Source organism: Fusarium fujikuroi, chromosome FFUJ_chr11 (genome assembly GCF_900079805.1).
Source record: "Fusarium fujikuroi IMI 58289 draft genome, chromosome FFUJ_chr11".
Taxonomy (NCBI): domain Eukaryota; kingdom Fungi; phylum Ascomycota; class Sordariomycetes; order Hypocreales; family Nectriaceae; genus Fusarium; species Fusarium fujikuroi.
This window is the reverse complement of record NC_036632.1, coordinates 2,064,487-2,078,221: the sequence shown is the minus strand read 5'-3', so window position 1 is coordinate 2,078,221 and position 13,735 is coordinate 2,064,487. Positions and strand designations below refer to the sequence as shown.

At 49.3% G+C, this 13,735-nt stretch overlaps 2 protein-coding genes; one reads left to right on the top strand and one right to left on the bottom strand.

Moving 5' to 3' along the window:
- Nucleotides 1-1,302: 1,302 nt before the first annotated feature.
- On the top strand, nucleotides 1,303-9,740 carry FFUJ_12020 (polyketide synthase; the record flags this gene model as incomplete). XM_023570984.1 has 17 exons in its annotated part: nucleotides 1,303-1,826; nucleotides 1,879-2,187; nucleotides 2,235-2,454; nucleotides 2,507-2,630; nucleotides 2,686-3,372; nucleotides 3,423-4,516; nucleotides 4,565-4,865; nucleotides 4,916-6,201; nucleotides 6,255-6,351; nucleotides 6,405-6,430; nucleotides 6,481-7,401; nucleotides 7,451-7,651; nucleotides 7,704-7,781; nucleotides 7,831-8,234; nucleotides 8,284-8,455; nucleotides 8,503-8,805; nucleotides 8,856-9,740. 17 exons carry the CDS (start codon nucleotides 1,303-1,305, stop codon nucleotides 9,738-9,740), a joined length of 7,632 nt encoding a protein of 2,543 aa, XP_023438013.1.
- A 316-nt stretch (nucleotides 9,741-10,056) lies between these two features.
- On the bottom strand, nucleotides 10,057-11,853 carry FFUJ_12019 (uncharacterized protein; the record flags this gene model as incomplete). XM_023570983.1 has 8 exons in its annotated part: nucleotides 10,057-10,215; nucleotides 10,317-10,888; nucleotides 10,940-10,946; nucleotides 11,001-11,113; nucleotides 11,175-11,193; nucleotides 11,265-11,290; nucleotides 11,353-11,414; nucleotides 11,495-11,853. The coding sequence occupies 8 exons, from the start codon at nucleotides 11,851-11,853 to the stop codon at nucleotides 10,057-10,059; spliced, it is 1,317 nt and encodes a 438-aa protein (XP_023438123.1).
- Between the last annotated feature and the right edge of the window lie 1,882 nt (nucleotides 11,854-13,735).

Genomic DNA, 13,735 nt, shown 5'->3' with positions numbered 1-13,735 from the left:
TACCGTACATAACTGGAAGCATCTCCGGGCTGGACCCAAACATCAGTGCATATGCAGGATGAGGGAACGCATACCAACCCGAAGTTTAAGCTAGCAACCAACCTGCAGACGGCCTCTCCAAGTGATGTTTGCGTGGCGGTACCGTATTGGTTGGAGTCGGACAGGGGGGTTTTATCCCGCACTGACAGCCGACCCATCATCTGCAGCATGAACCGTAAAGCAAGCTTGGTTTACCACGCGGTTGGTTCTCAAACGGCTGGAGCTCATTTCCGTGCTGCAGCGTGTGTAGCACAAAAGGCACTGTCCTCCTGAGGCACAGTACTAACTGCCGGCCTTGGCGGAGGAAACGGTGAAGCAAATAACCTTTTTGCGAGATCAGGGGGCAAGCAACATACATATACACAAACTGTTTGCTCCCGTATCACCCGTTATGCTAAATCACTCATCTGATATCCACGCGTGGCGATGATCAGAGCAAGCGCTACCCATCGATTAGAGAGCAAGGTCAGGATTACTCGCCCCGACGTAAGCTAGGGACGCGCCGTATCTCTGGGTCGATGTCGCATTTTTACACTACGGCCCGCAAGGATATCGTGTTAGCGCCGGACCAAGAGTCGATGAGTCGATTCCGCGTGAATTATTTCCAGCATAACAAGGCTTCTATAGCATTAATCTGGTGCGGGTTAAACTCTCTTTATTCCATGTAATTCCCGTGCATTTACCGAGTATCGCTTTTTTTCTCCTCGCTTTCGTACCTGAAACGGGCTACCTCGCCCCCATATCTTGAAAGGATTCGGACCCGCTATGTTGGTGCTACTGCAAGCGTCATATCATGAACCCCCGTAAGAACCATTCCAGAGACAGGCCCGATCGTCAAAAGAGGCGCGGACGATACTTAAGGACTTGTTCTTGCATCCATAGTGCGATATTTCACCAAGTAACTGCATCTAAACTATACCATTAAGAGCTAGATCACGCGCCACCCGTGATTGATATTACGACAATGGCAGTGCAGTAGCTCGTGGAGCTAGCAACCAACACGCCGGACCCTTGTGAACTGCTGTGGAGACAATGAACCAGGAATCTGGACGCGCTGTCTTCTCATGTGGTGATTACCGAGCGAGCGTATCACGGCCAGTCGATGGCCGCTGTCCCATATGTATGTGCCGCTGCCGGTGGTGTCATGAACTATCCCATACTCTTTTCATGTAATTTTTGCCCCCCAGAGTTACAAGACTTTGGAACGAATTTCATCAGTATACCCCAATTTGTTTTGACGTTTGTCTTTTTTTTTTGTTTGCAATGCCCTCCCAGATTCCACAATGGCGAGAGCCAATCGCTATTGTGAGCATGGCATGTCGTCTCCCAGGCGGAATCGACAAGCCGCTTGACCTATGGGACCATGTCCGAGCAGGTTGCTCGTCTGCTACGGCGATACCCAAAGATCGGTTCAATGCTGAGAACTTCCTATCCATGGATCCTAATCAGAAGGGAGCTCAGGCGTTTAGGGGAGCTCACTTCGTCAAGAGGGACATCAAGCAGTTTGATCACAAGTTCTTTGGTATTAGCAAAGACACTGCAACAGCTATGGATCCCCAACAGAAGCAGCTGCTCGAGGTTGTCTACGAGTGCCTTGAGTCTGCCAACATCTCTATGGAAACAATCTCAAAGTCAAAGATTGGCTGCTACTGTGCCATGTTTGTGAGTGATTATCACGACATGCTCATGCAAGACCCTGAATATCTTCCAACGTTCATCGCTATCGGAACGACACGAACTATGCTTGCGAACCGCGTCAGCCATGCACTCGATCTTGGTGGCCCAAGGTATGTCGTCATTTCCCAAAAGGGGCGATTACAGTGCTGACGCCTCATGCAGTGTCACCATCGATACTGCCTGTTCGGGTGCCCTGGTGGCCCTTCATCTTGCCTGCCAAGCACTGCAGGCTGGCGAGTGTGATGGCGCTGTGATTGGTGCCTCTAATCTGTTCCTGAGTCCTGATTATGCACTGTCTTTGACGCGTCTCGGTGCTATTGCTGCGGATGGTCAATGTAAGACATTTGATGCTAGCGCTAATGGATATGGACGCGGTGAAGGAACCAATGCAGTCTATGTCAAGAGGCTCAGCGATGCTATCAGAGATGGTGACAGCATTCGGGCGGTTATCAGGGGTACTTCATCTAACAGGTGCGTCTCTTCAGTTTTGACTCAAGGGCCAGACACTAACAGTTCAGTTCTGGTGCCACTCCAGCCATCACAGAGCCATCAGGCCGAGCTCAGGCAGACACTATCCTGCAAGCCTACGCCCAAGCAGGAATCAATGACTTCAGCGAGACAGGATACTTTGAGTGTCATGGAACAGGTACTCCCGTCGGTGACTGCATCGAGTTGGGCGCCGTTGGCTCAGTCTTTTCCGAAAGCCACAAAACCCAAGATGCACTCTGGGTGGGTTCTGTAAGTCGCGCCTTTCTTTTATTATCAGTTGAAGACAAACTAATCTGAACAGACAAAACCCAACGTCGGGCATTCAGAGGCTGCCAGTGGTTTGAGCAGTCTCATCAAGGTGGTCTTGGCCCTGGAAAAGGGCGAGATCCCTCCCAACACAAATTACAAGACACCCAACCCCAAGAGTATGTAGCCTCCTTGCCGGCTTCTGATGACCTCGGCTAACGAAAGTTTTCTCAGTCGACTTTGATGGGTGGAGAGTTCGTGTTCCAACAGTTCCCCAGCCATGGCCGTCCAAGTCCATCCGCCGGGCTAGCGTCAACTCTCTTGGTATCGGTGGATCGACTGCCCATGCTGTTGTTGAGTTCTACGAACCGCCTCAGCTGACCAATGGTTCAACCAATGGTGCAAACGCAGTCAATGGCACCAACGGCATCAATGGAACCAATGGTATCAACGGTATCAATGGCGTTAACGGCCATCATGAAGACGAGGAGAAGACCAACGACCCGTATTTCCTCCTCTTCACATCCGGCGCTTCAAAGAGCTCTCGAGAAACAAACGAGCAGAACCTCTTAGAGTTCCTCAAGTCTCACGAGGAGTGTAAGAGTCTAACTAGTCCTCTTGTCAAGGCGCTCAACGCTCGAAGCCAGATCAACATCCGACCATGGAAGTCATTCGCTGTTGCTCAATCTGTTGATGGTCTTGTTCAGCAGCTGGAAACCAACGCACTCAAGGTTGGAGCAGGCCCGACAATTGGCGGGTCACCGCGCGTCTTGTTCACATTCACTGGCCAAGGAGCTATGTGGTCGCAGATGGGTAAACGTCTCCTCGATGCGTTTCCTGTGGCGCGCAATAGTTTGTACAATCTCGAGGAGGTTGTGAGGGAACTTCAGTCATCCAAGACACCGACTTGGTCATTGATAGGTACGTCCAGATACATCATCTCAATTTGACAGTTACTGACACTCTCGCAGACAAGCTTACCACTGAGCTCTCTCAAGAAGAGATTGACTCACCAGCTATCGCGCATCCCCTCTGCATGGCGGTCCAGATCGCGTTGACAGATGTTCTCTCGAGCTGGGGCGTTCTTCCCGACGGCGTTGTTGGCCACTCAGGTGGAGAAACAGCCGCTGCCTACGCCTGCGGTGCTCTTACAGCCAAAGAGGCCATCACTGTGGCTTACTACAGAGGCATTGCCTGCCAGAACGCTCCATCGGGTGCCATGTTGGTCATAAGGAGCGCACCCAACGCTAAGGAGCTGCAAGATGCATTGGAGCGAAATGATGTACAGATCGCTTGCTTCAACGGCCCTCAGAACCTTACGCTCGCTGGATCTGCTGAGGGAGTCAAGAACGTCGCTGCTGAGCTAAGCACTCATGGCATTGTCTCTAGAGCTGTCGCAGTGACTCGAGCTTATCACACTCGCGCCATGAAGACTGTTGTGGATGAGTACGTTGGTCAGCTCAAGGGTGTCATTCAGCCCAAGATCGGGCGAGTACCTATGTACTCATCTGTTACTGGTCTTGAGCTCAAGGGTACCGAGGTTGACGCTGACTATTGGGGAGCTAACCTCGTCTCCCCGGTTCTTTACACCGATGCAGTCACCCTGGCTTTGACCTCATCAAACCTGAAGTTCGATCTTTGCATTGAACTCGGACCTCACTCTCTGCTCTCTCGCCCAACATCCGAGATTGTCAAATCCCTTCCTGACTCTCCTCAACTTCCCTTCTTTGCCACGATGCTCCGAAACGCAGACTCAAGCCAACAGCTGATGAACCTCGCTGGAGACTTGGTTCTCAATGGAAAGCAGCTGGACTTGGATCAAGTCAACAAGATCGCGGGCAAGGTTGGACGTCTTCCCAATCACATTCAAGACAACCTTCCGGCTTATGCCTGGGATTATTCCTCGACGCCATGGACAGAGCCACGAAACAGTCAGGAATGGCGGTTTAGGAAGTCGCCGCGACATGAGATTCTGGGATCTCGCTGCAGAGGAGTGAACCCTTCGGCTCCGACGTGGAGGAATAAAGTGTCGATTGAAGATGCGCCTTGGCTTGTTGATCATCAGGTACTTGACGATTATGAATTCATATCAAGCAAAGCTAACAGGTTACAGGTCAACGGTATTGTAACATTCTCTTTCACTACCGGCATTGCGATGGTGATCGAGGCCATGATGCAGGTACAGGAGGAGAATAAGGAGATTGACTGGGCGAACCATTCGTTCGAGCTTCAAGACTTTGTCTTTTCCAACTCCATCATTCTCCCTGACGAGTCGCACATCGATCTCTTCCTCACACTCATCCCAGACAACGACAATGCCAAGTCAGAGGAGACATGGTATGACTTTACCATCTCGTCGCTGAGAGGCGATGTCGATATTCGTCATTGTCACGGTAGAGCTGCAGTCCTGGAAAGTAAGTATCCCATGTCAACCAGATGGTGATTCAAGCTAATACTCTTCCAGCGAGCAAAGATAATGTCGCTCTCCGCCGCAGAACCTCATGGCACCACATGCCACTCAAGGTTCCACTGAAGAGCTACTACAAGACTCTTGAGCGAGTTGGCTACGGCTATGGTCCCAAGTTCCAGCTTCTCACTGAAGTTCGCGTCCGCCCTAGTCTATCAGCTTGCTCTGCCAAGATCGACATGACATCGACTGCTCAATCTCCTGTTCCAGGCCAGCGATATCTTCTGCACCCAGCTATGATGGACGCTGCGCTCCAAACACCTGCCTTGGCCAATCGCTCTGGATTCTTCCAAGAGATTGATACCTTACTTCTTCCTTCCAAGATGAAGAGGATCTCAATCCGCATGCCTGCTAAGAACACGGACGTCGCGTCTTGTACTACCAATACATCACCTGTTGGTTTTAGCAGGATCCAAGGTAGTGTCGAGTGTTACGATTCTTTATCGAGACCTTTTTTTGTGGTGGAAGGTCTACAAATGGACAGGGCGACAAGTGATGACAACACTACTCTTCCCTGGTTGAGGCTCACCTGGAAGCCTGACATTGGGGACATCTCGAGCAGTGACCCCATGCTCAGCCCCATCAAGATTCAGAGTCTTCCGGCAGAGAAGAAGCTCGTCAACCTTGAGAACCTGGTCAAGGAGCTAATCCCACTCATCGTTGAGAACGGTATCGAAAAGGGCAAGGACTTGGCTCCTCATCTACTCAGCTACCATTCATGGTTCCTCGACCAAGCGGAACTTCACAAAGAGCGTCTAGCAGCCCGCCACAAGCAACAAAACGGTTTCGCAACAGTCCAAGACGCCATCATGAATGTCGTCGCGAACTCCGGCATCTCCCAAACTGTCGATGCATCAATCGTATCCCAACTCGCCATCAACATGTCTAGAATCTTCCAAGGCGACGTCGAAGCCCTCGCAGTCTGGCTTGAGAACGATCTTCTCTACCGCTTCTACGAGGAGAGTATCTTCACTACCAGCATGAACCAGAAACTTCTCTCCGTCGCTGAGCTCTTGGCGCACAAGAATCCCAACATGAAGATCTTGGAGATTGGTGCTGGAACTGGTGGTGCAACGACAGAGTTGCTGCATGGGTTCTCTAAGGCGGGAGGGAAGAATGCGTATCAGTCTTTTACTTTTACTGATATCTCGGCTGGCTTCTTTGATAAGGCGAAGAAGAAGTTTGCGCAGTGGGATAGGATTGAGTTTAAGACTCTGGATGTTGAGAAGGATATTGCTGAGCAGGGGTTTACTGAGAAGTATGACCTTGTTGTTGCAGCCAACGTAAGTCTTGGATGTTGTGAAGGTTCCTTCAAATACTGACTACAGTTGACTAGGTTCTGCACGCCACTGCTGATCTGCCATTCGCGATGAAGAACATTCGCTCTCTATTGCGCGACGATGGATACCTCTTGGTCGGTGAGCTATCAGAGGGTATGCAACATCACTCATTTCACTGAAGGTTTAGCTAACATTGATGCTTGCAGATCTGACTTCAGCAAACTTTCTTTGGGTAAGATCTTACATCCTACGTTCTAAACCTCAACGCTAACTCTCACATAGGGACCTTTAACTGGCTGGTGGCTTCGCCCAAGATCACCCGGGCGCTCTGGCCCTGGTCTTACCCTCGACGAGTGGCGCAACGAGCTCGCTGCCGACTTTGACAGCGTCTCTGAGATCGAGGCCAAGCATGACAAGACCGACACTGAGCAACTCTCAAGCACAATCGTCATGATGGCTAGAGCAAAGCCCATGGAGTATACTCCAACTAAGCCGCTCTCTGAGGAGAAGGTACACATTGCTGGAGTCGGTAGCGATCTATCCATGCAAGACCACCTTCAGAAGTATCTCGGCACGCGTGGTATTTCTGCAAGCTCTAGCAGTCTTGAGGACCTTGCGTCGCGCGAATGGGCTGGAGAATGGCTGATCCTCGTTGACGAGACTGAAGGAAGTTTCCTCGCCTCTCTTCAGCCAGAACAACTGACCGCCCTAAAGTCTTGGCTTACCAAGCCTATCAAGTGCATCTGGGTCACTCGCAAGGTGTACCTCGATCCCCAGAACACAACAGGAGGCCTAGTAACGGGTTTCGCACGAACTCTCCGGGGTGAAAACAGCCAATGCCAGCTGTACACTCTTGACCTGAGCAGCGATGGCGATATCACAGCCAACGTCATCTACCACGTCTTGGAACGGGCGCATTACTCGCATGATGACCCGATCTCTAGATTGGACTACGAGATCGCTGAGAAAGACGGTCAGCTCTGGACTTGCAGACTTGTCAATGATACTCCTCTTGAGAATGCTTATGGTCCTGCTCGTAAGATGGATGCTTCTTCGACGCAGGTGGTGAAGGCTCCTCATCACTTGGTCATGGGAGAGGTTGGTATCTTGGAGAGTCTGACCATGGCGCAAGATGATGCGTATACCGCCATTCCGGATGGGCATGTTCTTGTCGATGTCAAAGCTGCCGGACTTGACGACCGGGTAAGTACATCTCCCCTCTTCGATATCAGTCAATCTAACAGTGCGCCAGGATGGATTCATCGCCCAAGGGTCTCTTCCAGCAACATCATTCGGTCGCGAATGTTCCGGTGTCGTTACAAGATGTGGCGCGAATGTCTCATCATTCAGCCCTGGAGATCGCGTTGCAGTCATCGGCCAAGGCACTTTCGCAACGCAGTACTTGGCACCTTCAGACTGTTGTAGTAAGATACCAGACTGGCTTTCATTCGAGGTAAGAAGGACCCTGTTCTTACAGTGGTTGAGTGTGGCTAATCTTGATGTAGGACGCGGCTGCGATTCCTACAAACTTCATCACTGCTTTGTACGCTCTGACAACACCAGCACGAGTATCAACAGGACAGGTATATATCACATCTGCCTCACTACCAGGCGATACTAACTCAGCGATAGAAAATACTCATCGTCAACGCATCTTCCACCCAAGGCATCGCCCTCATCAAGACCGCAACAGCCCTCAAGCTCGACGTCTACGCAGCCATCAGCGACGCAACCACCAAGCCCATCCTCACCAGAGTCGGCCTTCATTCCGCCAAGATCTTCGTGAACCCCACCAACACCGGCCGCTCCAGCGTCTCTCGTTCTACGACCTTCCAAGCATACAAGCTCGTGTTGAACACCAAGTCCGGTCAATATGCAGACTTTGCTCACCTGGTTGCGAACCGTGGAACATATATTGAGGTTACATCGGGTGAGAGTTCTGGCGATGTGGGACATGTTGTGCCGAATAAAAATGTCATGTTTGCTTCTGTCGATTTGGCGGACGCTTATCAAGAGAGCAAGCAGGATCTCGGAGAGTAGGTGGTTCTGTCTCCTTGCGCATCCCTTAGCTGACGTTGTTTCTAGGTTGCTTGGCCAAGTCATCGACATGGTTGAGAAGCGAGAGGTCGATGTTGATTCTTCGGTCTCGGTGAATGGACTTGACTCTCTTCAGTCGTCCTTTGCGGCACTGATAGAAGGTACTTCGAACAAACAGGTTGTATCGCTGGCCAATGTCGACGACCAAAAATTGATCAAGGTAAGTGTTTCACTCTCAGCTACAAGACTTATCTAACCATGATCTAGACACGACCCAAGACATCTCGCTTCAACCCCCACAAGACGTACATCATCACAGGTGGTCTTGGTGGTCTCGGCCGCGCCATTTCCGTGTGGATGGCTAGCTATGGCGCTCGACACATCATTCTGGCCACCAGCTCTATTACCCGTGCCTCAGAGTCTGGTGATCTTCTACAGCAGCTATCATCATATGGATGCAATGCCAGAGTTGAAGTCTGCGATGTCGGTGACTCCGAAGCCGTTGAGCGTCTCGTTGCTTCCATCGATACACCTGTCGGTGGAGTCATTCACTCTGCATTGAAGCTTAGCGTATGTCTCCTCATAATCGCTATTGGTTTCATGCATCTAATTTTAGCCAGGACTGCTTCTTTGAGGATATCACTCTCGAGGACTTTGATGCTGTTTTTGGACCCAAAGTCAATGGCTCATTGAACCTCCACAACAGCCTTCTCAACCAAGACCTCGACTTCTTTGTCATGCTCAGTTCAGGCTGTGGTGTCCTTGGTAACGAGGGCCAGTCGAACTACGCCGCAAGTAGTACGTTCCTCGACACCTTTGCCCGATACCGTCAAAGTCTTGGACTTCCTGCCTCGTCTGTTGATCTCGGGTTCGTTGAGGACGTCGGCAACATCAGCGAGCGCCCTGAGATCCAAGCTTCCCTCTTGTCCCGCGGTCTCAGACCCATCACAGTCAGAGATGTTCTCCGTGTCGTCGAGGGTGCCATCGCAACAGGGTCACCCAAGAACCTCATCACAGACTCTACTTATGACAGCTTCGTCCAGAGCCAGATTGTTCTCAGCTTCGGCATGATCGACAAAGCCACAGCAGAGTACCAATCCTGGGCTCAGGACGCAAAGTTCGGGCTCTTGCGATCTCGCGCCGCGGACAATGCTGCTCTTGACTCTGATTCTGATAGCGGCGAGAGCGCAGTCCAAACAGCTTTCAAGGCCTTACGAAACACTCTCGGTCGATTGGGTGATGCGCCTGAAGGCAAAGAGGCAGCTTTACAGCCGTTCGTTTGCACTGCTCTTGTTGCCAAGCTGGCGCAAGTACTGTCTATCAAGGTTGGCGATATCCAGCCTTCGAGATCGGCTATTCAGTATGGAATGGACTCGCTTATTGCGATTGAGGTTCGATCTTGGGCGCGATATGCGTTCCAAATTGATCTGCCTATTAATGATTTGACGAACCCGTATAGTATTCAGGATTTGTCGGCTAGGGTTTCTAGAATGATTGCCGGATGATATGATAATTCTCTTTGTGTTTGGGTATACCACAGATTGGGGTGGCTCTTGTCTTTTCGTGTTTCCCTGTTTGCAGCTCCTATTTGCATTCTCTTTTGTTGTAGCTTCACGATATTCATGGCTCGTCAATTAAATACACTCTTTGCTTCTGTCATCATATCCTTTCCGCGTTGCTGTATTTATCTGTGTATATACCCTTATAAGATATCTCTCCCTCCTCATAATCACGCCTGAGACAAACCCTCGCAGCCAGCGAGCCAAAGACAATGCTAAACAACACCTAAATATGCAATTCAGTCCCATCAAAGGGTCTAGTCTAAAGACTTGATATTCCGTAGCCCACCACGACATCTAGGCCTATCGCGGCATCGAGGATTCCGACATAGAAGTCGAAACTGACGCCGAGACTGAAGCCGGCGCGGAATTCGATGGCGTTGATGATCCAGGTGCCGGCTTTTGGGCACAGAACGTTATTCTGTATCGTTGGTCAGCTCCAAATCATCCAAGATATAACGAGTTTGGTACTCACAATGTCATAAATGAATGGTACTTTGTATTCCCAATCTCCTTCTTCACATCCACCAGAAACTTCTTGACCTCATCCGGCGGCCAACCCAAGCCCTGTGTAAAAACGGGCATGGTCAATGGTTCAAGAATGAACAGCCAATTCTGTGTCATAAGATGTCCTATACGCTGTAGCTTCTTCCCAGGATAGCATGCATTTGTCGGCGCTCCGTGTCTCGTCTCTATGATGCGCTCAAAGCCAGCTTCTTGTAAGAACGGTTTGAACTTTTCCGGATACTTCAGCGTTGTACCAAAATTCTGCATCCCTTGCTCCATTAAATCGTTCCATCTTCGGAATGCTGTGCCCTTCAATGAGTGGTTCGGTGATTGTAGGATCGCGATCCATTCTGTGAATTCGACCCATCCTCCTGGCCTCAGGTTATCAAACGCTGATTGGATCAACTTCTTCTTGTCTCCAATGTCGCCTAATTGTCGGATGTGAATAAAATCGAAATTGCCGCCATTGAAAATATCCCAGTCGTGCGTAATGTCGAATGTTTTAAAGCTGCAGTTAGATTTTGTATATGGTGGATGGACTGGTTCAATGTCGACGCCTAACACAGAACAGGAAGGGTATTTCGTGGCTGCCAAATATTAGTGTCAGTAACAGAGAGGCCTTACAGCCCGGGGCGTACCAAATTCCTATAGCATCAATGTCAGTAAATTTCCACGCCATGAGATTCCTTCAGAACGCACTAATGCCCATGTTCCAGGTCCAGTGCCCACATCAAGCACTCGCTTTGGTTTCGAGGTTATCGGCGATAAGTGAAGTCCCTTGAAGATATTGATGATAACAGTATGTTGAATGACTAAGCGCAATCTTATCAGTACATCCGCGGGTCAAAGAGTACCGAGGTCATCGCATCATACCATTTCTGTCTTGTTCTTGCTAAGCCAAAAGCGTATTAGCATCCGAGTACCGTACCCGTATCGTTATCACAGCGTGTGATTGCAACATACCTGGCTATTCGGCACCAAACCGTACCCTGTTCGTCGTCGTATGGTTAATTCTCGGATGCTACTGCAGAGCTGGGGAGGGGGAACGAACGAACAGAGGATTTGGTGAATTTGGCGACGAATGCTTGGAAGAACCGTTTGGACCGCGACCCACTGAGACACATTAGCAACGGAGCAAACAATGGAGCCAGCCCACCAATCAGCGAATCACCCTCTGATCTGTGACAACTTACCGTTCCATAGGCTTGTAACTGGCAACAAACTCATCCGAAGAATCAGAAGAGTCCTCTATACTGTTGGTCTTAACGACATGGTCTTCCCTTGCAGCCGCCGCCGGGGAGAGCGTTTGCCGGTCCCATCCGCCTGAGCGTCGGGTAACAGGTGTCCCGGGGAGGCCCCCTGTCTGCATCTGGCTGTCACTAGACACGCTAGAGGCATAGTTGGACGACGATGAGGCGGTGAGAGTCGTCTGTGCAGGGGGCCTTGCCATGGCTGATGACTGTAGAAATTCCGTGGACCCCCCGCCAGCACCAGCGCCGCCGCTGCGAGTCGAGCTCGAGTCGCGTTCATTGTTGTCCATCGAGTGAGCCATTTTCGTTGCTAATAAACACGGCGGGCCGCGCCGAAGCCTAACAGCTTGGGGGGGTTTTTGCTCGTCGGTTCGTCTCCCTTTTTTTTCCTTGCTAAATTATTTTAGTTTGACAGATGGTGTCGATTTGAGGGAGAAGGTAACAAAAATAAAAATAACTTTCGTCGGTAGTCAAACCTGCCTGCTTGCTTGCTGCAAGAAAGACATGCAGTCCTGACGTCGTCGGGTTCAGATTGGCACAGCAGAGCCAACAGCAGCACACAAGACATGGGACGCAGAACCTACGCGGGATGGGGTCATGCTACTCTTCTATGTAGAAAAAGAGAGAAGGAAAAAATTGTTCCCCGACGTTGGCTGCGTTGGGTACCGAGACGGGCTGAGAGCACCCTTGTTTGTTTGTCTCGCCCTCTAACAGATCATCAGAGTGCTAGCCCTGTCAAGTTTAGCTCAGTGTCCTCAACTGACGAACGGCTTGTTAGCTCTGGCCCGCACTTTAGACTTTATCACATTGCGCGTAGCATTAGTTTCGAATCCGTCACATAATGAGTGACTGGGTATTTATAGGCGTTGTTTTCTCACATGTTTGCTCTTTGGTTTCGGGTGCAAAGAAAATACCGAGATCGCAAGTATGGAAATTGACTGATCTTCAGTCGGTTCTTCTTCAGCCACCGATGTCTATGGATAATTGCGAATACAACAATATTTACGACAGATCAACGACTTATAAGAAGATTTTTATGGTATTTGGCGCTCTGTGTCCTTGACGCTTTATGCTGTTTGCCCCAATGCAATTGTTTGTTGGCGGTCGTGTTGTCGCGTGACCCGACCCATATCCAGCTCCTTTTAAATGCACCTGGTTCCAGCAGCAAACGAGACTTACAGAAGCCTCTCCCTCTTATGGGCACGCTACCCTCTCCTGTTTATTGGTGCACGCAATGATTTATGCCTTTTTGTTCATTTCAGTGCCATCGTGGTGGAGCTTATCGTAGAGTTCTTTTGTCTCTTGTTGGTGTTTTCAATACATCGGACCTCTATAGCTACCCTGAGCCCAGTGTATTATCTCAACTTGAGTACTCCGTACGGTACATCAAGACCAAGAATTCTTACAACTTAATTGAATAATCCACTAGAGAAGTCAGAATTATATATTTAGTTATACTATATAGAAGGAAATATGAACTTGAGGAGATTCTATTTAACTTAACTTTTGATTTTAATTATTTATACATTATGGTATGTTTTAAATATGCTGTTTACTTAGAGCTACCTCTCTAGAGGACCAGGTAGAGCTTAAAGGTTTGGTTTAAGTATATGTAATAAAATTTAGAAAGATCTTAATTTCTATAATAACAGACTGATTTTCTGGTTTATATGTATACTACTCTTGCAGTTACTGGTTGTTGCGATTATGCCAGTTTGGAGGACTTAAGGGAGCTTTTATCTTGCTTGCATCTTATAACTGGTATTACTAAAAATTGTATATTTATTACTAACTGTTCTTATCTCTGAGAATTAGTAATTTAAACATATATGTAACCCCAATACGGTAGATCTGCTGAACCTGAGGTGAGATCAAGATCATGCAGGATGATCTGCCAAGGCTAAGTATGCAGTCGGCCTGATCATCGGGACAAAGTTACCCCATCGGATCCTGCATGTCATTTAAGGATCTCTAATTTGCAAGACCACCACCTGTATCTTTATGAGTACGTACACGGCTTTTAGCCATACCTAGTATCTTTATTAGATCAATTGTGTATAGTATTAATGTCCTTGATCTGGTAGAAAGGCCATGCTCCATGCCAAAACACAAGATCTGCTAAGAGGCCGACAAAAAACTCATCCTATCTTGACCTGTTCATAAGTCTCCTTGGTACCTAGAAGT